General features: G+C 41.6%; 1 protein-coding gene across 2 annotated transcripts in view; it reads right to left on the minus strand.

Annotated features, from left to right (window-relative positions):
- Window positions 1-3497: 3497 nt before the first annotated feature.
- The window catches only part of clcn7 (chloride channel 7), a 45455-nt gene continuing 23809 nt past the window's right edge, over window positions 3498-25143 (minus strand). For both annotated transcript variants that reach the window (XM_061905156.1, XM_061905155.1), the window contains 12 exons: window positions 20904-20964; window positions 18254-18395; window positions 16377-16470; window positions 16094-16266; window positions 13499-13550; window positions 13283-13410; window positions 13142-13227; window positions 12942-13074; window positions 10784-10843; window positions 10526-10702; window positions 10373-10453; window positions 3498-4457 (listed from right to left, as the gene is read on the minus strand). In XM_061905156.1, coding sequence (XP_061761140.1) covers window positions 4371-4457; window positions 10373-10453; window positions 10526-10702; window positions 10784-10843; window positions 12942-13074; window positions 13142-13227; window positions 13283-13410; window positions 13499-13550; window positions 16094-16266; window positions 16377-16470; window positions 18254-18395; window positions 20904-20964 — 1274 coding nt within the window. In that variant the 3' untranslated portion in view covers window positions 3498-4370. The remainder of the gene's footprint in view (window positions 4458-10372; window positions 10454-10525; window positions 10703-10783; window positions 10844-12941; window positions 13075-13141; window positions 13228-13282; window positions 13411-13498; window positions 13551-16093; window positions 16267-16376; window positions 16471-18253; window positions 18396-20903; window positions 20965-25143) is intronic.

Genomic DNA, 25143 nt, shown 5'->3' on the forward strand with positions numbered 1-25143 from the left:
AACACAATTTTAAAAAAATCGATCTGTTTGTGGGTTTAATTGTCAATAATCGCGCTAATTATTAATAGTTTTGGCTTTCATGAATGTCGGTGGGCGACCTCACCTGAGCTGGTGTTAGCGTCCTCTGACAAAGCCTGTTTCGGACTCATTATTTATTACAGCTAAGAGTACATATAACGCATTATTTTAATTCGGATGTTGTTTGGCAATTAAATGGACTTTTTGTACCGGACATTTTTTTATTTATTGTCGTAATACTTGCTGCTTTTCAATCAGGCAAATAAAGAGACACCTCTGAAGACAGACAATGATTATTATTATTATTATTATTGAAATGGCAGCACATAAACACTGAATATTTAGAACTGCTACTGCCACAAAGTGTACTTTTGGTGGAAAAAATATGTTTAAGGATTGTTTATGAATGTTGATGTGGTTTCTGTTACTTTCTGTTCAATGACATTCATGATTTAGTCCATTTAATTCTAAGCGTATTTTTACATATTCACACATCATTACTTTCTTCAAAAACATTTATTCATCATTTTTTAACTTTGGAAAGTTATATGGTTTAAAGTGATAATGATGCCCCCCAAAAAAATCATAAAAATAGATGGGAAGTCCTCAAATGCTTCTTTTGAAAATGTATTTAATAGGTGATATTCAATCTGTTGTTGTGTTCCCTGGTTTGAGTGCACATGCATGAAGGTGTGTGTTGCTGACCTGGACATCATCTTATTTCATTGACAACTTGGTCTAGTGAAGATAATGTCCTTGGTTTAAAATCAAATCAAATAAAAAACAATTCTTGAACAAAAAATAAACTGAAATTAAATTAAAAGTCTTGTCTTAAGACCCACTTTTATTCTTTGGCTTTAAACACTACGTGAGTTGTGTGGTCGTCTGTGTTTTTTATACACTTTGATTTCTATTTTACTGTTTTAATTGATTTTACCCTTTAAAATAGTTTTTAATAATATTTGTTTTTATATTTATTTATTTTTTGTTTTTATTCAGTCATTGGTGGAGCATAATATATATATATATATTTTTTTTTAATATTATTTAATTTTTATTTTTTTTTACAATTGTTTATAACATGGCAGTGCAGCACTTTGGAAACGTTATTGTTGTTTAAATGTGCTACATAAATAAAGTGGATTGGATAAAAAAGTTACAGAAGTGAAGATAATGCCCTTGCTTTAAAATCAAATCAAATAAACAATTCCTGAACAAAAAATAAACTGAAATTAAATTAAAAGTCTCGTCTTAAGACCCACTTTTATTCTTTGGCTTTTAACACTACGTGAGTTGTGTGGTCCTCTGTGTTTTTTATACACTTTGATTTCTATTTTACTGTTTTAATTGATTTTACCCTTTAAAATAGTTTTTAATCATATTTGTTTTTATATTTTTTTATTGGTTTTATATTTATTTATTTTTTGTTTTTATTCAGTCATTGGTGGAGCATAATATATCTATATATATATTTTTTTATATTATTTTTTTAAATTTTTTTTTACAATTGTTTTTAACATGGCTGTGCAGCACTTTGGAAACGTTATTGTTGTTTAAATGTGCTATATAAATAAAGTGGATTGGATAAAAAAGTTACAGAAGTGAAGATAATGTCCTTGCTTTAAAATCAAATCAAATTAACAATTCTTGAACAAAAAAATAAACTGAAATTAAATTTAAAAAAAAGTTACAGAGACTTGTAATGAATAAAAATGAGTCCAATTAAGTGTTGAAGGATAGTAGTGTTGTGTGAATGAGTGTAAACGGGGGTGGAGGGAGTTGTTTTAGGTTGGTGCACTGACTGTAAGAGTATCTTGTGTATTTTATGTTGATGTAATAATAAAAATAAAAACACTTGATATTTATTACTGTCAATTACTACAAAGTAATCTTTATATAAACGATATTTGCAAAGTTACAAAAGACTTGAAGTTACTTTTATTTGCAGACGACACAACTGCTTTCTGTTCAGGAGAGAACACACAGAAGATAATACAAATAATAACGGAAGAAATGAATAAATTCAAAAAATGGTTTGATAAAAACAGACTATCCTTGAATCTAAAATAATGCTATTTTGTAACAGTAGAAAAGAGCATCAGACACCAATACAAATAGATGGAATAGACATCGAAAGGGTAAAAGAAACCAGATTTTTGGGAGTATTAATAGATGATAAAATGAACTGGAAATCTCATATCCAAAACATACAACATAAGGTGGCAAAAAATATTTCAATAATGAATAAAGCAAAATACGTCCTGGGCCAAAAATGACTTTCTATTCTCTACTGCTGGCTAGTGTTACATATCTGAGTTTTTGTGCAGAAATATGGGGAAACAACTACAAATGTGCGCTACATTCCTTAACTGTGTTACAAAAAAGATGGATTAGAATAATCCACAATGTTGGATATAGAGAACATACAAACACTTTATTTATTGCGTCAAAAATATTAAAGCTCGATGACTTGATAAAATTGCAAACAGCTAAATTGATGTCCAAAGTAAATTATAACCTGCTAGCAAAGAATGTACAACAATTCTTCTCAACTAAAGAACAGAAATATAACCTTAGAGGAAAATCTAACTTAAAACATTTGTATGCACGTACAACACTTAAAACTTTTAGCATATCAGTATGTGGAATTAAATGATGGAATGGATTAAGTAAAGAAGTTAAACATTGTACTGATATGATCCAGTTTAAGAGGATGTTTATATTAATAGTGCTTACAAAGTAAATTATGAGAAACACTTTCAAACTTATTGAAAATAAGATATTCTTCATCTTAGTATGTTAATAATGACTGAAATAATTAAGTACATGTTAGAAAACTGCTGTGTTAATCACTCATAGATGTCATTTTGCTGGAAAGAAGGTCAGTGAATGAATGTTTATATTGTGGGCGCTCTGAAGTGGAAAAGATGTAGGATTAAATAAGCTTTTCTTCTTCCGACTCCTTTTCGGACATGATGTATTGTGTATTGCGAAATGATGAGTTTAACTGATGTATAATGTTGTATGTACGTCATCTTCCAAATAAACTAAGAAAAGAAACGTCCCCATTATTCAACACTTTAATCAAATTATTCCCACACAATTATATTTGGGGGACTATTTACTGACCCCTAGTGGAGACTGTGGGCAGTGCTGCATTGTAACCACCAGGCCTAGTTGGAGCATTCACTCATTGGTCTTTGTAAAGATGAGTGGCACCCTGCTGGCATGCTTCACCTGCATCAATAACCAGAGTGAAGAGCACACCTGTGGTGTCTCCTGCAGTCACGTGTGCTGTCTGGCAGCAGCAATTAAAGTGCAATGTGGCCATAAAGGGAGAGTCTGCAGCAATACTCGGGTTTAAATGCCCTGAAAGAAAAGCCCTGCTTTTACTGCACCCACAGCAGCCTCAACTGCTAAGGATGGATTCACTCCGTTTGTTCGCCTCCGATTCTGAACCGCCAACACAGACCAATCACTTACAATATATCTTCTTTTATTTCACTAATCCAGTGATTACAAAACAAAGTAATGGGCTTTATTTATCAACAGATGTGTAAAAACAAATAAGGTAACACTGATCAATGACCAACTGCAGGGTTTACTTAACAGAATAAAAATAGAACACCTTCATACCTTTACTGTGCGACGTATGGATTCTCTTCAGTAGTAGTCACAGTGCAAACATCTCTTGGTGATAAAACATAATAAAAGTCAACACATATTCACCATTAAAGTTGTTTTTCAGGAAGAATTATGGGAAATACGAATACATGTTTAATCTTCTACCTTTCTTTAAAAACACACCTGACAAACAGCTTTAAGTTACAAGGTATAAACCCAAATCCTCTCTCCTGGGAACATTCGGTTAAAACAAGTATTGGACAACAGGAATAAATAACAGCATTCTTTCAGTGCAAAATAACAGTGGGTGGACAGAAGGGAAGGACGAAAATAACTGGTCAGTTCATGCGGGGACAAAAGAAGACTTTTCAGTACCGTCCGACTGGGGAAAGTTCAAATGAACAAAGTGCACACAAACCTCTGCATGGCCGCTACAGATCAACTTGGAGAGAAGAGCGAGGTCTTCCTGAAAATGTTGGGACCACCTGAGCAAACAACACAGGTGTGCATCGGATGGAGTCATCAGTCTTCACTCAGGCTGCAGGCTAGACGTCCCGCTGAGGCTCTTTGGTGATGGGTTTGGTTGTCATGGTGATCTTCTGTGAACCCACACCTTAGGCACTTGTGATAGAAGCCGGAGAACCGGAATGCTTTATGGCACTGTTTTTGAAGTGTGTGTGTGTGTGTGTGTGTGTGTGTGTTTGTGTGTGTGTGTGTGTGTGTATGCACTATGTCTGGGCCAGCTGAAGTTCCTCCAGTCCGTGTTTTCCCAGGTGATATCTGGCCAAATCTTTCCTGGTCACCAATCCGACCACCTTGCAGATGACGGAACAACAAGATATCAGAACAACAATCGGCCCATTGAATGTGAACATCCATCCATTTTCTACTGCTTGTCCCTCCCGGGATGGTGGAAGGTGCTGGTTAATGTCTTTGGAGGTGGGAGGGGCCTATCCCCAGGTTAATGTCTTTGGAGGTGGGAGGGGCCTATCCCCAGGTTAATGTCGTTGGAGGTGGGAGGGGCCTATCCCCAGGTTAATGTCTTTGGAGGTGGGAGGAAGCCGGAGTACCCGGAGGGAACCAGTGACGTATAAAAAGCGAGGTCTATAATAAATGGGACTAATAAAGGGGAACTTCCACTTTTTTTTTTTTTTTGCCTGTCAATCACAATCCTTATGAGAGACAACAACACGTCTTTTTAATGCAGTGTAACTAGTAAATAAAAGTCCACTTACAATGACGTCATCGTGTCTATTCTGACCATAAAAGCTGATAAATAAACGCCCAAAAAGCGCCGACAAATTGACATTTCTTGACCTGACTATTAATCAAGTATTAGTGAGAAGTCCTTAACATTAGAGCAGGGGTCGGGAACCTTTTTGGCTGAGAGAGCCAAGAAGCCAAATATTTTAAAATGTATTTCCGTGAGAGCCATTAAAAATATATATTTTTTTTTACACTGAACACAACTAATCACATGCATTTTTAAGTAAAACCAAAATTTCTAGAGTATAATAAGTCTGTTATTCTCTGTAATAACATTGTTATTCTGAAGCTAACTGTGGAGGGGGTGTGGCCTGCGGGCCTGCAGCGAAGCAGGGTGTTGCCAGGACCGGCCTCGAAATCAGCGACAGGTGCATAGTCGGCCCACTCGGGCTTTGTTATCTAATCACCTGTCGCTCTGTTATAAGCAGCAGCCAGGAAGAGAGACGGGGTTGGGGCTGGAGCCAGAGCGAGAACGAAAGAGAAAAAGACAATTGCTGGAAAGCAACTGAGAGACTTATTGAAAAATAAAACAATATTGTAACCCTGAAACAGGCTCTCATGTCGGTGCTTGGTGGTCTGAAGAACCCCCAGGAGGACAAGCCCCACACTAACCAATAATAAATAAATAACTTCTTACCATTAACGTAACTTCTTGAACAGGTGCGGTAGAAAACGGATGGATGGATTAAAATGCACGAGAATGTTTTATATTCTGAACGTTACTTTTAACACTGTGATTACCAGCAAAATTATTCATAATTATCGTGTTAAGCAAAGTCAGCTAAAATGTATCTGAGAGCCAGATGCAGTCATCAAAAGAGCCACATCTGGCTCTAGAACCATAGGTTCCCTACCTTTGCGTTAGAGCGTAACAAAACTACTAGTGGCACATCGTGGTAACATTAACATTAACATCAGAAACCGGACACACATTTTGTCTTTCAGCGCCAATGTCAGAATAATTGTATAAAAGTTATGACAAAACCTTCTCTTCAAATGAGTTCCCGGCGCACGGACAAAAGCTGTCTTTGATCTTACTAAGCAAAAGGCTTGTAGAACTCCACTTTGTACGAAGGGAAACGACATGAAGGTGTCGGTTTCTTTGATCTATTGTAATCCACAGGAAGATCTTGTCTTGACCCGAGATCTACAAAGCGGAGAGGAAGCAGGACCTGACGCAAGCTCCAGGCATCTTTTCTTTGAACTGTTTTGTGACCAAGGGCAACGGCTGTTTACAACCCCATTTCCCCTTAAAATAGATGTTGCCATGTAATCAGAGAAGTCCAAATAAAAGAGGAGGCGTACAATCCTTTCGTCACAGTACAAGGGTACAGGGGTACGCGCTCTTCTCATGGAGCTAAACTGAATCCTGTCTTTGTTTAATTCCTTGCTTCTTGTCTGTTTAATAAATGTCATCGGTGTTTGAACCTGATAGCCTCGTTCTCCCGGTAGGGATTTTACCATCTACGGTCCGTAATATCATCAAAAGAAATCCCTGCATGTAAGCCATGATATTACGGACCTTCGATCCCTCAGGTGGTACTGCATCATAAAGCGACATGAGTGGGTAATGGATATCACCACATGGACTCATGGACACTTTGAAAAGTGTTTACTTTTACGTCTTAAGTCTGCTTTGAGAGAGTAAAGATGGAAGTCAGTTGGTCGACTGTACCAGCCAGATTCTGTCCGGAAAAGCAACCAAAATGGCTTCTTGTGGATTAGGAGGAGTCTTGTCACAGCTTCAACCCTCTGGCGACAGGAATCCAGTTGCCTTTATCTCTTGTAGCAAGTCTGATACAGATCGTAGATATGCTGACATCGGGAAGGAGGTTGTCACATGAGCATGTGACTTACCTTCCGGGCCTACACGTTCAAATCCACACTGACCAAAAACCACTGATCGCCTCCTGAGCTCAAGGGCACCGGACCGTGTTCCACCTGGAGTGTTTCTTGTACACGGTGGTGCTCGTGCCGGGGAAACATGTGATGACAGCAGGTGCTCTAGACTAGACCAAGAGACAACAACAGACCAGGACAGCCCAGTCCGGAATGAGGTCATAGCTCAGGTCAATGAGGTGGTGCAGAACCTCCCAGCTTCACCAGAGAAACTGCTGCAACTAAAGAAGGCTCAGTGTGCAGGAAGCTGTCCTCTCATTCATCCATCCATCTTCTTCCGCTTATTTGAGGTTGGGTCGCGGGGGCAGCAGCCTAAGCAGAGAAGCCCAGACTTCCCTCTCCCCAGCCACTTGGTCCAGCTCCTCCCTTAGCGTTCCCAGGCCAGCCGGGAGACATAGTCTTCCCAACGTGTCCTGGGTCTTCCCCGTGGCCTCCTACCGGTCGGACGTGCCCTAAACACCTCCCTAGGGAGGCGTTCGGGTGGCATTCTGACCAGATGCCTGAACCACCTCATCTGGCTCCTCTCCATGTGGCCAATTCAGGATAATGTAATTGATTTCGATCCATTTGCTATTGGAGATACAAGTGTTTGGAGTTAAGAGCTCTGTCAGAGACAATAAAGCTCCTAAGTACTGAATTTGAAAATGTATTTCATGACCAAAACTACACTTTGCCAGAACACTTTCTAACATCATGAAGTTGTGCTGGAATACTTTATAAGAACAAAAATGGGTTATACTTGTTGATGGGTCATAATTGTATACTGATTTTCTACCTTCAAGGTACTCAAAGCACTTTGACACTATTTCCACATTCACACACACATTCACACACACATTCACACACTGATGGCGGGAGCTGCCATGCAAGGCCCTAACCACTACCAATCAGGAGCAAGGGTGAAGTGTCTTGCCCGAGCACAAAATGGACGTGACGAGGTTGGTAAAAGGTGGGGATCGAATTGGGAACCCTCAGGTTGTTGGCACGGCCACTCTTCCAACTGCGCCACGCCGTATAAATACAAACCCCGTTTACATATGAGTTGGGAAATTGTGTTAGATGTAAATATAAACAGAATACAATGATTTGCAAATCCTTTTCAAGCCATATTCAGTTGAATATGCTACAAAGATGTTCAAACTCATAAACATTTTTTTTTTTTTGGGAAAATAATAATTAACTTAGAATTTCATGGCTGTAACATGTGCCAAAGTAGTTGGGAAAGGGCATGTTCACCACTGTGTTACATCACCTTTTCTTTTAACAACACTCAATAAACGTTTGGGAACTGAGGAAACTAATAGTTGAAGCTTTGAAAGTGGAATTCTTTCCCATTCTTGTTTTATGTAGAGCTTCAGTCCTTCAACTGTCGTATTTTACGCTTCATAATGTGCCACACATTTTCGATAGGAGACAGGTCTGGACTGCAGGCGGGCCAGGAAAGTACCCGCACTGTTTTATAACGAAGCCACGCTGTTGTAACACGTGCTGAATGAGGCTTGGCATTGTCTTGCTGAAATAAGCAGGGGCGTCCATGAAAAAGATGGCGCTTAGATGATAGCATATGTTGTTCCAAAACCTGTATGTACCTTTCAGCATTAATGGTGCCTTCACAGATGTGTAAGTTACCCATGCCTTGGGCACTAATGCACCCCCATACCATCACACATGCTGGCTTTTGAATTTTGCGTCGATAACAGTCTGGATGGTTTGCTTCCCCTTTGGTCCGGATGACACGATGTCGATATTTCCAAAAACAATTTGAAATGTGGGGCTTCACGGTGGCAGAGGGGTTAGTGCGTCTGCCTCACAATACGAAGGTCCTGCAGTCCTGGGTTCAAATCCAGGCTCGGGATCTTTCTGTGTGGAGTTTGCATGTTCTCCCCGTGAATGCGTGGGTTCCCTCCGGGTACTCCGGCTTCCTCCCACTTCCAAAGACATGCACCTGGGGATAGGTTGATTGGCAACACTAAATTGGCCCTACTGTGTGAATGTGAGTGTGAATGTTGTCTGTCTATCTGTGTTGGCCCTGCGATGAGGTGGCGACTTGTCCAGGGTGTACCCTGCCTTCCGCCCGATTGTAGCTGAGATAGGCGCCAGCGCCCCCCGCGACCCCGAAAGGGAATAAGCGGTAGAAAATGGATGGATGGATGGAATTTGAAATGTGGACTCGTCAGACCACAGAACACTTTTCCACTTTGCATCAGTCCATCTTAGATGATCTCGGGCCCAGAGAAGCTGGCAGCGTTTCTGGATGTTGTTGATAAATGGCTTTCGTTTTGCAGGGTAGAGCTTTAACTTGCACTTACAGATGTAGCGACCAACTGTATTTAGTGACAGTGGTTTTCTGAAGTGTTCCTGAGCCCATGTGGTGATATCCTTTAGAGATTGATGTCGGTTTTTGATACAGTGCCGTCTGAGGGATCAAAGGTCACGGTCATTCAATGTTGGTTTCCGGCCATGCCGCTTACGTGGAGTGATTTCTCCAGATTCTCTGAACCTTTTGATGATATTATGGAGCGTAGATGTTGAAATCCCTAAATTTCTTGCAATTGCACTTTGAGAAAGGTTGTTCTTAAACTGTTTGACTATTTGCTCACGCAGTTGTGGACAAAGGGGTGTACCTCGCCCCATCCTTTCTTGTGAAAGACTGGGAAACTGTTTTTATACCCAATCATGGCACCCACCTGTTCCCAATTAGCCTGCACACCTGTGGGATGTTCCAAATAAGTGTTTGATGAGCATTTCTCAATTTTATCAGTATTTATTGCCACCTTTCTCAACTTCTTTGTCACGTGTTGCTGGCATCAAATTCTAAAGTTATTTGCAAAAACAAAATGTTTATGAGTTTGAACATGAAATATGTTGTCTTTGTAGCATATTCAACTGAATATGGCTTGAAAAAGATTTGCAAATCATTGTATTCTGTTTATATTTACATCTAACACAATTTCCCAACTCATATGGAAACAGAGTTTGAAATATGCCACTATAATTATTTGATAACTCTGTTAATATAAACAAGTAACACCGCAATATTATTCAATTATTACTACGTATGTCTCGCTCGAGGGCTATTGTGTGCTTAGCTGTTGCGTAGCTGCTAGCTCGCTGTGTTTACCTTTTGTGAATGACTTGACTGCAAAGTTACGTCTTATCGCCATCATTCCAAAACGTACGGTATGAAACAACGCTTATTGTTTGTCGACGTGTAAATATTGCCATACTTTTGTTCTACGTTGACAATGGTGCGGACACGTTTGTTACTGGATACTTCCTGCCTCGGAGACCGTGCATGTAAAAGATAAATGGCTTGTACTTGTATCGAGCTTCTCCACCTTCAAAGTACTCAAAGCGCTTTGACACTACTTCCACATTCACACACTGATGGCGGGAGCTGCCATGCGAGGCCCTGACCACTAACCACAGGCCATCAGGAGCAGGGGGGAAGTGTCTTGCTCAAGGACACAACGGACCTGACAGGGTTGGTAGAAGGTGGGGATTGAGCCAGGAACCCTCCTGACTGCGCCACGCCCTCCCCAAAGAGACAGTAATGCACCCTTACCCGGTTCTCGTCGTCCACCACCACCAGGTGCCTGAGGCCAAGCGCTCTGACGAGCTTAAACACACGAGGAAGGGATGTATCCTGGCGGGAAAATAAATAAATAAAAATATCCCAAGTCCTGCATTAAAGTGAAGAGTGGCAGACATGCCATACCTGCGGGACGGTGTAGGGCGTGGCGGTCATAAACTCGGAGAGATCCATCATACACTCCCGCTCATCCTGCGACACGTGGATGCTCTGAATGGGGGGGAAGCGGGGGTAGGCGTCCCTGAAGTCCTTCAGCTGGAGTTTCCTCTGGCTCAGGCGAGAGCGCGCCAGCTCCACAAACACCTGCCAGCACACAGCCAGTGGATTACACACTTTCATGCCGCTCTTAAATTGGGGCCCGGCAGCCCGTGAGCTGTCACCGACCTTGTGCTTGAGGAGAACGATGAGCTGGGAGCGTAGAATGAGGCCGCAGAGCTTGGCTGGCTGAAAAGCAGAACCATGGAGAGGATCAGCAGTCAGCACCTTCCAGGTGTCTGTTCCACTCATCTCTTCACATTTCTGGATGTTCTCCTGCTGGCCCAACTATGGACTGGACTCTCACTATTATGTTAGATCCACTATGGACTGGACTCTCACTATTATGTTAGATCCACTATGGACTGGACTCTCACTATTATGTTAGATCCACTATGGACTGGACTCTCACTATTATGTTAGATCCACTATGGACTGGACTCTCACTATTATGTTAGATCCACTATGGACTGGACTCTCACTATTATGTTAGATCCACTATGGACTGGACTCTCACTATTATGTTAGATCCACTATGGACTGGACTCTCACTATTATGTTAGATCCACTATGGACTGGACTCTCTCACTATTATGTTGGATCCACTATGGACTGGACTTTCACTATCATGTTAGATCCACTATGGACTGGACTCTCACTATTATGTTAGACCACCCTATGGACTGGACACTCACTATTATGTTAGATCCACTATGGACTAGACTCTCACTATTATGTTAGATCCACTATGGACTGGACTCTCACTATTATGTTAGATCCACTATGGACTGGACTCTCTATTATGTTAGATCCACTATGGACTAGACTCTCACTATTATGTTAGATCCACTATGGACTGGACTCTTACTATTATGTTAGATCCACTATGGACTGGACTCTCTCACTATTATGTTGGATCCACTATGGACTGGACTCTCACTATTATGTTAGATCCACTATGGACTGGACTCTCACTATTATGTTAGATCCACTATGGACTGGACTCTCACTATTATGTTGGATCCACTATGGACTGGACTCTCACTATTATGTTAGACCCACTATGGACTGGACTCTCACTATTATGTTAAATCCACTATGGACTGGACTCTCATTATTATGTTAGATCCACTATGGACTGGACTCTCACTATTATGTTAGACCCACTATGGACTGGACTCTCACTATTACGTTGGATCCACTATGGACTGGACTCTCACTATTACGTTGGATCCACTATGGACTGGACTCTCACAATATTATGTTAGATCCACTATGGACTGGACTCTCACTATTATGTTAGATCCACTATGGACTGGACTCTCACACTATTATGTTAGATCCACTATGGACTGGACTCTCACTATTATGTTAGATCCACTATGGACTGGACTCTCACTATTACGTTGGATCCACTATGGACTGGACTCTCACTATTACGTTGGATCCACTATGGACTGGACTCTCACAATATTATGTTAGATCCACTATGGACTGGACACTCACTATTATGTTAGATCCACTATGGACTGGACTCTCACTATTACGTTGGATCCACTATGGACTGGACTCTCACACTATTATGTTAGATCCACTATGGACTGGACTCTCACACTATTATGTTAGATCCACTATGGACTGGACTCTCACTATTATGTTAGATCCACTATGGACTGGACTCTCACTATTATGTTAGATCCACTATCGACTGGACTCTCACAATATTATGTTAGATCCACTATGGACTGGACTCTCACTATTATGTTAGATCCACTATGGACTGGACTCTCACTATTATGTTCGATCCACTATAGACTGGACTCTCACTATTATGTTAGATCCACTATGGACTGGACTCTCACAATATTTTGCTAGACCCACTCGACATCATTGCATCGGTTGCCCTACAACTGCGGTCCCCTCCAAGGTTTCTCATTGTCCCATTAGGTTGAGTTTTTCTTTGCCCTGATGTGGGATCTGAGCTGAGGATGTGGTTGTGGCTTGTGCAGCCCTTTGAGACATGTATAAGTATACATTGATTGATTGAGTGAAAATAGCAGCATGTTTAGGTTCAGACGTACAGTAAGTCATCTCTTCGCGTGTTTAAAGTGTTGAGCTTGGAAAAGACATCTGCGTTTGTGTCGTGTACATGCATACGCTAAGTGGAGAGTTTTGGATTTGGAGGTCTAAACGCAGAGATAAGAATGCCTTTATTAAGTACCGTGTTGGTGTGGACACGGCTTAAGTGAATCAACTCTACGAAACCCAATGTTGTGCGGTACAATACCTCTTCACTGGGGGCTCCTTGCACCACCACAGGGAAGCCGTTGTGATTGGTGGATGTGTTGCTCAGGGTGTCAACAATAGTTCCCACCTTCTCTACTTTGTTCAGACAGGTGACGGGGGAACTCATCACTTCTCTAGATGGCAGGGACGAAGAGGAGCGTGAGGATGAAGGAAAAGGGAAATGGACTGCGGCCTGCTTACCTGGCTGTCAGCCAGTGTGAGGTGGCAGGAGCCTCCCAGTGCAGGAAGGGGATGCTCTGCAGCTTGATGTGGATGTCGTACAGGCCCTGAAGAAAGAAGGCGTATCATTCTGACAGGAAAACCAGCTGCTGCTTTACTCACCTCCACAAAGTAGTCCCCGACAATCTTTGCTGTCATCAAGACAAGCATGATGGGAAGACCGTATGTGACGTTTCCTGTAGCCTCCACCAGGATGACGGTCAGACTGAGGGTCATCCTCACAATGCCCCCTGTCGACACCACAACACATCCTCTTACTTGTGCCACCACCACACATGAAGGCATTAGGAGTGCAGCTTATATTTCCAATTGACGTACCTAACTGAGCAGCAGCTCCAATCAAGGCATATTTACCAGGATCAGCCCAGATCTAAACAAACAGAACAATAATAATATATATTTATATATATATATGTATATAATATACTATTTCCCATAGGTATATTTGTGTAGGAGTTGTTGTTTTTGGGGAGGTCAAAATCTCATCACCTAATTTGCATAATTGACAAAGAATTTTTGAAAAAATGCACAGCAAATATACTACGCCTTTTTGCTCGATTCATTATTGTTTGCTTGGTTTCTTTAGGCTGCAAAGAAACAAGAATCTTACGTCCTACGTGTGTCAACATTTTGCACGGTCATAAATAAAAATATTAGACGTATTGTCTGTTTAGCAACGTTGTTTTACAACTTTAAAAAGGTGCTGGATGACTTGAGGCAGACCTGGGCAATTATTTTGACTTGGGGCAACACATTTAGAGAAAAAAAATGTGTCTGCGGGCCGTTATATCTATTGTTGGGAACATTAATACAAAACCTGACAATGTGAAGTGAAGTGAATTATATTTATATAGCGCTTTTCTCTAGTGACTCAAAGCGCTTTACATAATGAAACCCAATATCTAAGTTCCATTTAAACCAGTGTGGGTGGCACTGGGAGCAGGGGGGTAAAGTGTCTTGCCCAAGGACACAACGGCAGTGACTAGGATGGCGGAAGCGGGGTCGAACTTGCAACCCTCAAGTTGCAAGTTGAGGGTTGCACGTTAAGACAGGCTGCTTTAAAAAATTAATGGAATTGTAAATTTTTTTACTGAATGAGATACACAGAATGTACATGAAAATAAAAAATGTTACAATATTAACTATGAAGGATAAAACACTGAATATTGACATTATATGAACGTCACAGGCCCTGTCCATCCACATATTTTATAATCAACAATGCAACAAACAGCCAAATATAAATGTGAAGGATAAAAAAAAACACAGACAATCTGATACATTTAAAATATCACTAAGCTTTACAACTTCGTTGTAAAAATCTCCTTCCACGTCTGTCCCTGACACCCACATTTCACACTCTGTGGAAACACTCCCCACCCACACTGTTTGGTGCCTCCTCTGACCTCCTGTGACTTACATGACCATAGTAACTAACTAGATGACCATAGTAACTCATGAGATGATCATAGTAACTAATTAGTTAGTTGTTTTTTTAAAGGACTTTATAAATAAAGTTGGTATGGTATAGTAAAGCCCAGTCAGGGTTTATTTTGAAGGGAAATTTGCCAGCGAGCACACTAGTCAGAGTTTCCTCACTCATCTTTGCACCGATTTATGCATTGACCGTTAAGCAACCTTACAGGAAACCATCAGCGATAAATATAAAAGACGGTAAGGTGTAAATAAAATGTGTGTATAATTTGCATATGTATATGATTAAAGCAGAATTTTTAACAGCCCTAATTCCTACTTTAAAACACAAGTTAAAGTCCTACTGAAAGCCACTACTAGCGACCACACAGTCTGATAGTTTATATATCAATGATGAAATATTAACATTGCAACACATGCCAATACGGCCGCTTTAGTTTACTAAATTGCAATTTTAAATTTCGCGCTGAAATATCCTGCTGAAACATCTCGGTATGATGACGTGTGCGCGTGATGTCACGGATTGTAGAGAACATTTTGTTCCAGCATCGTGGGCCAGCTAACAATCGTCTGTTTTGATCGCAAAATTCCACAGTATTCTGGACTTCTGTGGTGGTTAATTTTTTTGCAATTTGTTCAATGAATAATGGAGACTTCAAAGAAGAAAGCTGTAGGTGGGAAGCGGTGTATTGCGGCCGGCTTTAGCAACACAAACACAGCCAGTGTTTTATTGTTTACATTCCCGAAAGATGACAGTCAAGCTTTACTATGGAACAAAGATGTCAAGCGAACACGGTTGGATTGGACCACACACACAAAGTACAATTATGTGTATTAATAAAAAACATTTTACCATTTTGCATTCTGAAGGCGATATATGTCATGTGCTACTGCAGCATTAATATCAGTAGCGTCCTCGACCGTTACCGTCAGGTTAAAAGCGGTATGGCGCTATCCCTTGTTGCGGTTGGGCCTGGCCGAGTGGGCCTGCCACCCTCACGGCTGGCACGGCACCTCTCACAGCATCTTCCCTATCTGAATCGCTCCCACTGCCCTCAAGACCTTTTTTTTAATTTTCTTTTTTTTTCTATTCCTTCACTCTCGCTTTCCTCATCCACGAATCTTTCATCCTCGCTCAAATTAATGGGGAATTCGTCGCTTTCTCGGTCCAAATCGCTCTGGCTGCTGGTGGCCATGACTGTAAACAATGTTCAGATGTGAGGAGCTCCACGACCCGTGACATCACGCGCACATCGTCTGCTACTTCCGGTACAGGCAAGGCTTTTTTATTAACGACCAAAAGTTGCAAACTTTATCGTGGATGTTCTCTACTAAATCCTTTCAGCAGAAATATGGCAATATCGCAAAATGATGAAGTATGACACATAGAATGGACCTGCTATCCCCGTTTAAATAAGAACATCTCATTTCAGTAGGCCTTTAAAAGACAACCTTGTACGACGGGAGCTGGAGACTTACCGATCCAGTGGCGGAAATGGTGGCCAGGAGAATTCCACAAAGTCGTCCCCAGGCTGCTCCTATGAGCAGAGATGGGATGAAGACTCCAGCAGACACAGCCAGGCCGTATGTCCAACAGGCCAGGAAGAAATATGTCAGCGTGAACACGCCCAGTGTCAGAGGGTTGTAGGATCCTTTCAAAGACAAACAGCAATTTTGACTATGATTGATCACATATAGAAATATACAACAAAGAGTGAAATGACGCTGATATTCATGCAGTCTGCCTTGCACGCCGACATACCTGGCTGGTTGTGGAAGAGGCTGCGGACACTTCTCTCCGGAGTGTTGAAGAAGGCTGTTGCCATGGAGTTATACTCCCCATCTGCACAGAACAACTGCAGGCACACACAGGAAATGTGACCAGGCTAAAAGAGGAAGATACATTTCTCTATGTGCCCTTTTAAAAGCTAACAAAGATGCAGTGTCATGTGACCGCAGGAATTGGCCTTCAGCTCCTCATTGCTCAGTTTAAACGCAACATTTTGTCTGACACAAAGTGCAACCACTCAAATGAGGAATACACACTCTGATGTGTTTGTTTGCTTCCAAAAGGGTCCCAGCCAGGAAAATGTAGTAAATATGAGAACTGCAACTTGGAGTCAGTCATTGTCTGAACTAGTGTTGTGCCCACACCAATATTTCAAATCTATCATAGTGATGTTGTAGTAATTACAACACTGTGGGGCGGTATAGCTCGGTTGGTAGAGTGTCCGTGCCAGCAACTTGAGGGGTGCAGGTTCGATTCCCGCTTCCGCCATCCTAGTCACTGCCGTTGTGTCCTTGGGCAAGACACTTTACCCACCTGCTCCCAGTGCCACCCACACTGCTTTAAATGGAACTTAGATATTGGGTTTCACTATGTAGGAGCGGCATGGTGTAGTGGGTAGAGCGGCCGTGCCAGAAACCTGGCATGGCTTCCCACCTATTGACATCCAAGTCGCTGCCGTTGTGTCCTTGGGCTGGACACCTCACCCTTGCCCCCGGTGCCGCTCACACCGGTGAATGAATGATGAATGAATGATTGGTGGTGGTCGGAGGGGCCGTAGGCGCAAACTGGCAGCCACGCTTCCGTCAGTCTACCCCAGGGCAGCTGTGGCTACAAATGTAGCTTACCACCACCAGGTGTGAATGAATGATGGGTTCCCACTTCTCTGTGAGCGCTTTGAGTATCTAACAATAGAAAAGCGCGATATAAATCTAATCCATTATTATTATTATTATTATGTAAAGCGCTTTGAGTCACTAGAGAAAAGCGCTATATAAATATAAATGGGTTGTACTTGTATAGCGCTTTTTTACCTTCAAGGTACTCAAAGCGCTTTGACACTACTTCCACATTTTACCCATTCACACACACATTCACACACTGATGGAGGGAGCTGCCATGCAAGGCGCCAACCAGCACCCATCAGGAGCAAGTGTCTTGCTCAGGACACAACAGACGTGACGAGGTTGGTACTAGGTGGGGCTTGAACCAGGGCCCCTCGGGTTGCGCACGGCCACTCTCCCACTGCGCCACGCCGTCCTTATATAATTCACTTCACTTCACTACGGACAGACATTAGCCGCTAGCCCCTCTTCCCGGGGGCGTTCTGCATGACTCGACAGGTGGGGGTACTATTTAGAGGCGGTATATCTTCCTGTGTGGAGTTTGCATGTTCTCCCCGTGAATGCGTGGGTTCCCTCCGGGTACTCCGGCTTCCTCCCACCTCCAAAGACATGCACCTGGGGATAGGCCCCTCCCACCTCCAAAGACATGCACCTGGGGATAGGCCCCTCCCACCTCCAAAGACATGCACCTGGGGATAGGCCCCTCCCACCTCCAAAGACATGCACCTGGGGATAGGTTGATTGGCAACACTAAATGGTCCCTAGTGTGTGAATGTGAATGTTGTCTGTCTATCTGTGTTGGCCCTGTGATGAGGTGGCGACTTGTCCAGGGTGTACCCTGCCTTCCGCCCGATTGTAGCTGAGATAGGCGCCAGCACCCCCCGCGACCCCGGAAGGGAATAAGCGGTAGAAAATGGATGGATGGATAGTAACAAATATGATTCATTAGTATGGCGGTACTATACCAATACCGTACAACCCTAGTCCGAACTGAATGTGTGTTGGTACCTGCAGAGGGTACTCCTCCGTGTGCTCTGGCCCAAGAGGCTGACAGTCATCGGAGAAGTAAATCATGGTGAAGGACACCGTCGCAGTCACAGCAGCCACCAACATGGCCTCCATCACTTGCAGACAAGGTCGATGGACGTACCTGATGCACACACAGCAGGATGTTTTCACATCACAGCAATAATGATAAAATGCTTTATTTTCAAAAAGCACTTTACATTGAGGAAACAACCACAAAGTGCTACAGTGTATTACAAAAAAAAGGTAATAAAAATAAAATAAAATAAAAAGGAAAATTCTGGAAATTTTTCCTAACTTGTCGGAGAGCACACAATTCCTGAAAAGGCTGAATATTTTGAAGTTGAAACATTTGAAAGAGTTGTGGAATTTTGAAACATTTGCCATTCATTTCAATGGGAATTCCGGGAAAAGAGGGATTTTTTTTTAAATTGTAAAAATGGGCTTCACGGTGGCAGAGGGGTTAGTGCGTCTGCCTCACAATACGAAGGTCCTGCAGTCCTGGGTTCAAACCCAGGCTCGGGATCTTTCTGTGTGGAGTTTGCATGTTTTCCCCGTGAATGCGTGGGTTCCCTCCGGGTACTCCGGCTTCCTCCCACCTCCAAAGACATGCACCTGGGGATAGGCCCCTCCCACCTCCAAAGACATGCACCTGGGGATAGGCCCCTCCCACCTCCAAAGACATGCACCTGGGGATAGGCCCCTCCCACCTCCAAAGACATGCACCTGGGGATGGGCCCCTCCCACCTCCAAAGACATGCACCTGGGGATAGGCCCCTCCCACCTCCAAAGACATGTACCTGGGGATAGGCCCCTCCCACCTCCAAAGACATGCACCTGGGGATAGGCCCCTCCCACCTCCAAAGACATGCACCTGGGGATAGGTTGATTGGCAACACCAAATGGTCCCTAGTGTGTGAACGTGAGTGTGAGTGTTGTCTGTCTATCTGTGTTGGCCCTGCGATGAGGTAGCGACTTGTTCAGGGTGTACCCCGCCTTCCGCCCGATTGTAGCTGAGATAGGCGCCAGCGCCCCCCGCAACCCCGAAAGGGAATAAGCGGTAGAAAATGGATGGATGGATGGATGGATTGAAAAAAAAAGGCATTTTTAAAAATAAGTGTTTATAGGGATGCACCGAAATGAAAATTTGTAGCCGAAGCCGAATAAAATTTAAACGCTTGGCCGAAGGCCGAATACCGAATAATGAATGCAGTTTTTCACATTTTTTTTAATATTGCATAAATAGCCTAGAATAAATATTTAGACATGTTTTTCAAATAAAGTATTTTTTTATTGAATATTAACATTTTTTTAATATTTCAGTAGTCTTTGCTTTTCAAAAAAAGCACAGTTTTTCATTTATATTAGGCCTTCAAACAAAACATGCATTCCAAAAAAAAATAAAGTGCATTAAAGTGGATAAACCCACAACAAATGAATTGTCCTTTTGGCAAAAGTCTGCTTAGCCACAGTAGATATGCTAATAATGTAAACAGAAGGCTCAAGTAAATCTCAATTAAGTGTGTGCTTGTAACCTCATACACTTATACAGGTAGCCTACACAACAGGCTAATAATGTAAACAGAGGCCCCACTAAATCTCAATAAGTGTGTGCTTGTAACCTCATACACTTATACAGGTACACAACATATGCCAACGTCACTGCACGTTGGTTGATTGCGTCACCGCGTCAAAAAATTGCGTCACACGCCACTATTCAGCCTTGTTTTTAACTCATTCCACCGAAGGCCGAATGTGGCTTTTTTTGCCATATTCGGCCGAATATATTCGGTTACCGATTAATCGGTGCATCCCTAGTTTTTAAGCCTATTTTAAAAGCATCCACAGTCTGTGGTGCCCTTTAGGTGGTCAGGGAGAGTGTTCCAGAGACTGGGAGTGGCGAAGAAGAAAGCCCGGTCTCCCATTGCTCGTAGTTTTGTCCTCGGAGGTTGGAGGAGGTTAGTCTGTCCGGAGCGGAGTATTTGGGGGTGAGCAGTTGTTTGAGGTAGAGGGGGGCAATACCATGTTAGTAGGGAGACTTTGTATTCAATCCTGAGTGGAACAGGAAGCCAGTTGAGGCATTTGAGAAGCATCCCGTGTTGTGTGGATGCCCATTCAGGAAATTGTTCACGTGCTTTGCTATGTAGGCTTGTAGACTCCGACCATTTAATCAAGATTAAGTAAGAATGTGAAGCTTAAATATGGGTCTTTTTACTATCATGAGCACTCATTAATGTTGTCCTTGTCAAGCAGCCTTTAAAGCAACGGTTACTACCCTCATTTACACTTGTGAGCAAATGATCATTAAAAAATAAGGTTAATGCTCCCAAACGTTTAAATACCTTGCTAAATTAGCAGTGTAATATTATGCCAACTATGATTGCAATCACAGTGCATAGCAGAAGATTTTATTGCCCATTATGGAGACTACAGGTATTGCTGTAGCTTGGGATATTTGTCAACTGGAAAATGAGAACCACTTCAAGTCCAAACCCCCACTCTGTATGGATACACACTACCCTGGTATACTTCTGCTGACAAACACTAAACAACTTTGACCTTTTTGCTCTCGACCAGGGAAAAATGATCCAAACATGTGTTTTGTGCTTGCTGACATTTGTCTCCTCCGTACCTGATCCTGAAGATGGTGAGCCAGTAGTTGAGGACATTGAACAAAGCTCCCAGCAGTCCACCTGCAAAGGAACATTTTGGCTATGAAACACAAAATGACAAACTGTAACGTTAATATACAAACCCTGTTTCCATATGAGTTGGGAAATTGTGTTCGATGTAAATATAAACAGAATACAATGATTAGCAAATCCTTTTCAAGCCATATTCAGTTGAATATGCTACAAAGACAACATATTTGATGTTCAAATATTTGATTTTTTTGCAAATAATCATTAACTTTAGAATTTGATGCCAGCAACACGTGACAAAAAAGTTGGGAAAGGTGGCAATAAATACTGATAAAGTTGAGGAATGCTCATCAAACACTTATATGGAACATCCCACAGGTGTGCAGGCTAATTGGGAACAGGTGGGTGCCATGATTGGCTATAAAAGCAGCTTCCATGAAATGCTAAGTAATTCACAAACAAGGATGGGGTGAGGGTCACCAATTTGTAAGCAAATTGTCAAACAGTTTTAGAACAACATTTCTCAACGAGCCATTGCAAGGAATTTAGGGATTTTACCATCTACGGTCCGTAAAATCATCAAAAATGTCAGAGAATCCGGAGAAATCACTGTGCGTAAGCGATATTACGGACTTTTGATCCCTCAGGCGGTACTGCATCAAATAACAACATCAGTGTGTAAAGGATATCACCACATGGGCTCAGGAACACTTCAGGAAAAACCACTGTCAGTAATTAAAGTTGGTCGCTACATCTGTAAGTGCAAGTTAAAACTACTATGCAAAGCCGAACCCATTTATCAACAATACCGTGAAACGGCACCGGCTTGGCTGGGCCCGAGATCATCTAAGATGGACTGATGCAAAGTGGAAAGAAATTCTGTAGTCTGACGAGTCCACATTTCAAATTATATTTGGAAACACAGGACGTGGTGTCCTCTCGAACAAAGAGGAAAATAACCATTCGGATTGTTACAGGTTCAAAGTGTAAAAGCCAGCATGTGTGATGGTATGGGGGTGTATTAGTGCCCAAGACATGGGTAACTTACACATCTGTGAAGGCACCATTAATGCTGAATGGTCCATACAGGTTTTGGAACAACATATGCTGTCATCCAAGCAACGTTATCATGGACGCCCCTGCTTATTTCAGCAAGACAAGTGTTACAACAGCATGGTTTCGTAAAAAAAAAAGTGCGGGTTCTTTTCTTGCCTGCCTGCATTCCAGACCTGTCTCCCATGGAAAATGTGTGGTGCATTATGAAGCGTAAAATACGACAGCGGAGACCCCGGACTGTTGAAGGACTGAAGCTCTACATAAAACAAAAATGGGAAAGAATTCTACTTTCAAAGCTTCAACAATTAGTTTCCTCAGTTTCCAAACGTTTATTGAGTGTTGTTAAAAGAAAAGGTGATGTAACACAGTGGTGAACATGCCCTTTCCCAACTACTTTGGCACGTGTTGCAGCCATGAAATTCTAAGTTAATTATTATTTGCCAAAAAAAATAAAGTTTATGAGTTTGAACATCAAATATGTTGTCTTTGTAGCATATTCAACTGAATATGGCTTGAAAAGGATTTGCAAATCATTGTATTCTGTTTATATTTACATCTAACACAATTTCCCAACTCATATGGAAACGGGGTTTGTAGAAAAAGACTATTATATGTAGTCAATGTACTGTATTTTTCGGACTGTAAGTCGCAGTTTTTTGTGCGACATATACTCCGGAGCCACTTATGTGTGAAATTATTAACACATTACCGTAAAATATAAAATAATATTATTTATCTAATTCGCGAAAGAGACGAAGAAAATGTCAGCAATGGTCACACACACGTCAACCAATAAGAATTGTGCGGGGGAGGGTCATGGCAGAAGTGCATTGTGGGTCATGGAATGCTAACTGCTATATGCTATTTGCTACTACCGTAGCTATTAAAATGGATCATTTCATGGTTGGTGGTAACTTATAAAAAGTGAGAAGGGCTGAAGAAAAATGGCGTTGAAAAGGAAATCCTGTACTGCAGATGACAAGCTGGATGTAGTGAAATATGCAGCAGAAAAGGACAAGAGAAAGCGATGCATACCTTTGGAGTTGGCAGAGTTGTTAGAAAAGACATCGAGGAAGAAGATTTCATGGGATTTATGGATTAGGAGTGAGAGATAGTTTGGTAAAGGTATAGCATGTTCTATATGTTATAGTTATTTGAATGATTCTTACCATAATATGTTAGGTTAACATAGCAGTTGCTTATTTATGCCTCATATAACTTACACTTATTCAGCCTGTTCTTCACTATTCTTTATTTATTTTTAATTGCCTTTCAAATGTCTATTCTTGGTGTTGGATTTTGTGAAATAAATTTCCCCCAAAAAGGCGACTTATACTCCAGTGCGACTTACATATGTTTTTTTCCTTCTTTATTATGCATTTTCGGCAGGTGCGACGTGTACTCCGGAGCGATTTATAATCCGACAAATACAGTAGTCAGTCTAATGCTGTCTAGAGTGAGGTCTGGGAGCCATTTGCAGCACACAGCTTTTTAAAATCATTTTAAATGGGCTGTGACACGATTTAAAAACAACTGTAAAAATGCATAAAAGAACAAGCAAAAGCAGGCTTTAACACAACGGTAACACAAAGTTGTCATTAAATACACAGTGCAGGCCAACACCCGATTTAAATGTGTTTTCTATTTTCATTGTAGCTTGTAACTGAAGGCATCGAAACTATGACACCTGTGAAGTGAAAAGCATTTCAGGTGACTACCTCTTGAAGAACCGCGCACTTCTTCTTCGACGGTAAGCAGTCGCCAACTTCCTTTTCCCTCGTAGAAGAAGAAGCGCGCTGTGCATGCTGGGATATATGACTGCAGGAGGCGTGCAGTTTCTGTGTGTTTATGTAAAGAGCCCAAAATGTCTCCTATTAAGAGACAGGTTTACGACGCAGAGTTTAAAGTCAAGGCGATCAGACACACAGTAGAAGACGGGAATAGAGCAGCAGTGAGAGAATTGAACATTAACAGCAGCGACACTGACTCCTTTAATGAGGACTTGGACAAGACGGAGCCGGGCATGTTGGATGTCGTATTCGCCCAACTGTTTGATTTAAACACTGAAGAAGAAGAATTTGAGGGATTGGTGGATGAGGAATAACTTTATAAAGTGAGCTTTACTAGTTTATTTTGTGTGTTGTGTGACATTATCCTTTGAGCAAGGTTGAGTTATTGATATATTATTGCTTTGCACTATTTCCAGTGTTACTATATTGTGATTGCACTAACCTTTGATTTATCATAACAGTATCAGACTGTTTTTTACCTGTTTATTGAATCTGGGAAAATAATAAAAGAGCAGTTTATTCATTTTGGGAGTGAACAGAGTTGTCAGAAGGTTTGTAATCTATTAATAAAGTTTGACTGACCTATCTGACTGTTTTGTTGACATTCCTTTTAGTGCAGCTCCATCTAAAGCAGGGGTGTCCAACGCGGTGCCCGCGGGCACCAGGTTGCCCGTAAAGAAGTGAATTGTGAAGTGAATTATATTTGTATAGCGCTTTTCTCTAGTGACTCAAAGCGCTTTACATAGTGAAACCCAATATCTAAGTTACATTTAAACCAGTGTGGGTGACACTGGGAGCAGGTGGGTAAAGTGTCTTGCCGAAGGACACAACGGCAGTGACTAGGATGGCGGAAGCGGGAATCGAACCTGTAACCCTCAAGCTGCTGGCACGGCCACTCTACCAGCCGAGCTATGCCGTAAGGACCAGATGAGTCGCCCGCTGGCCTGTTCTAAAAAATAGCTCAAATAGCAGCACTTACCAGTGAGCTGCCTCTATTTTTTAAATTGTATTTATTTACTAGCAAGCTGGTCTCGCTTTGCTCGACATTTTTAAATCTAAGAGAGACAAAACTCAAATAGAATTTGAAAATCCAAGAAAATATTTTAAAGACTTGGTCTTCACTTGTTTAAATGCATTTATTTTTTTACTTTGCTTCTTATAACTTTCAGAAAGATAATTTTAGAGAAAAAATACAACCTTAAAAATGATTGTAAGATTTTTAAAACACATATGTTCTAGTAAATGTCTTTTTATTTATTGTAAAGAATAATAAATACATTTTAATTTAATTTTTCATTTTAGCTTCTGTTTTTTCGACGAAGGATATTTCTAAAATATTTCTTCATACTTTTTATGATTAAAATTTAAAAAAATAATTCTGGCA

The sequence above is a fragment of the Nerophis ophidion genome, linkage group LG07 (genome assembly GCF_033978795.1).
Source record: "Nerophis ophidion isolate RoL-2023_Sa linkage group LG07, RoL_Noph_v1.0, whole genome shotgun sequence".
Lineage (NCBI taxonomy): Eukaryota > Metazoa > Chordata > Actinopteri > Syngnathiformes > Syngnathidae > Nerophis > Nerophis ophidion.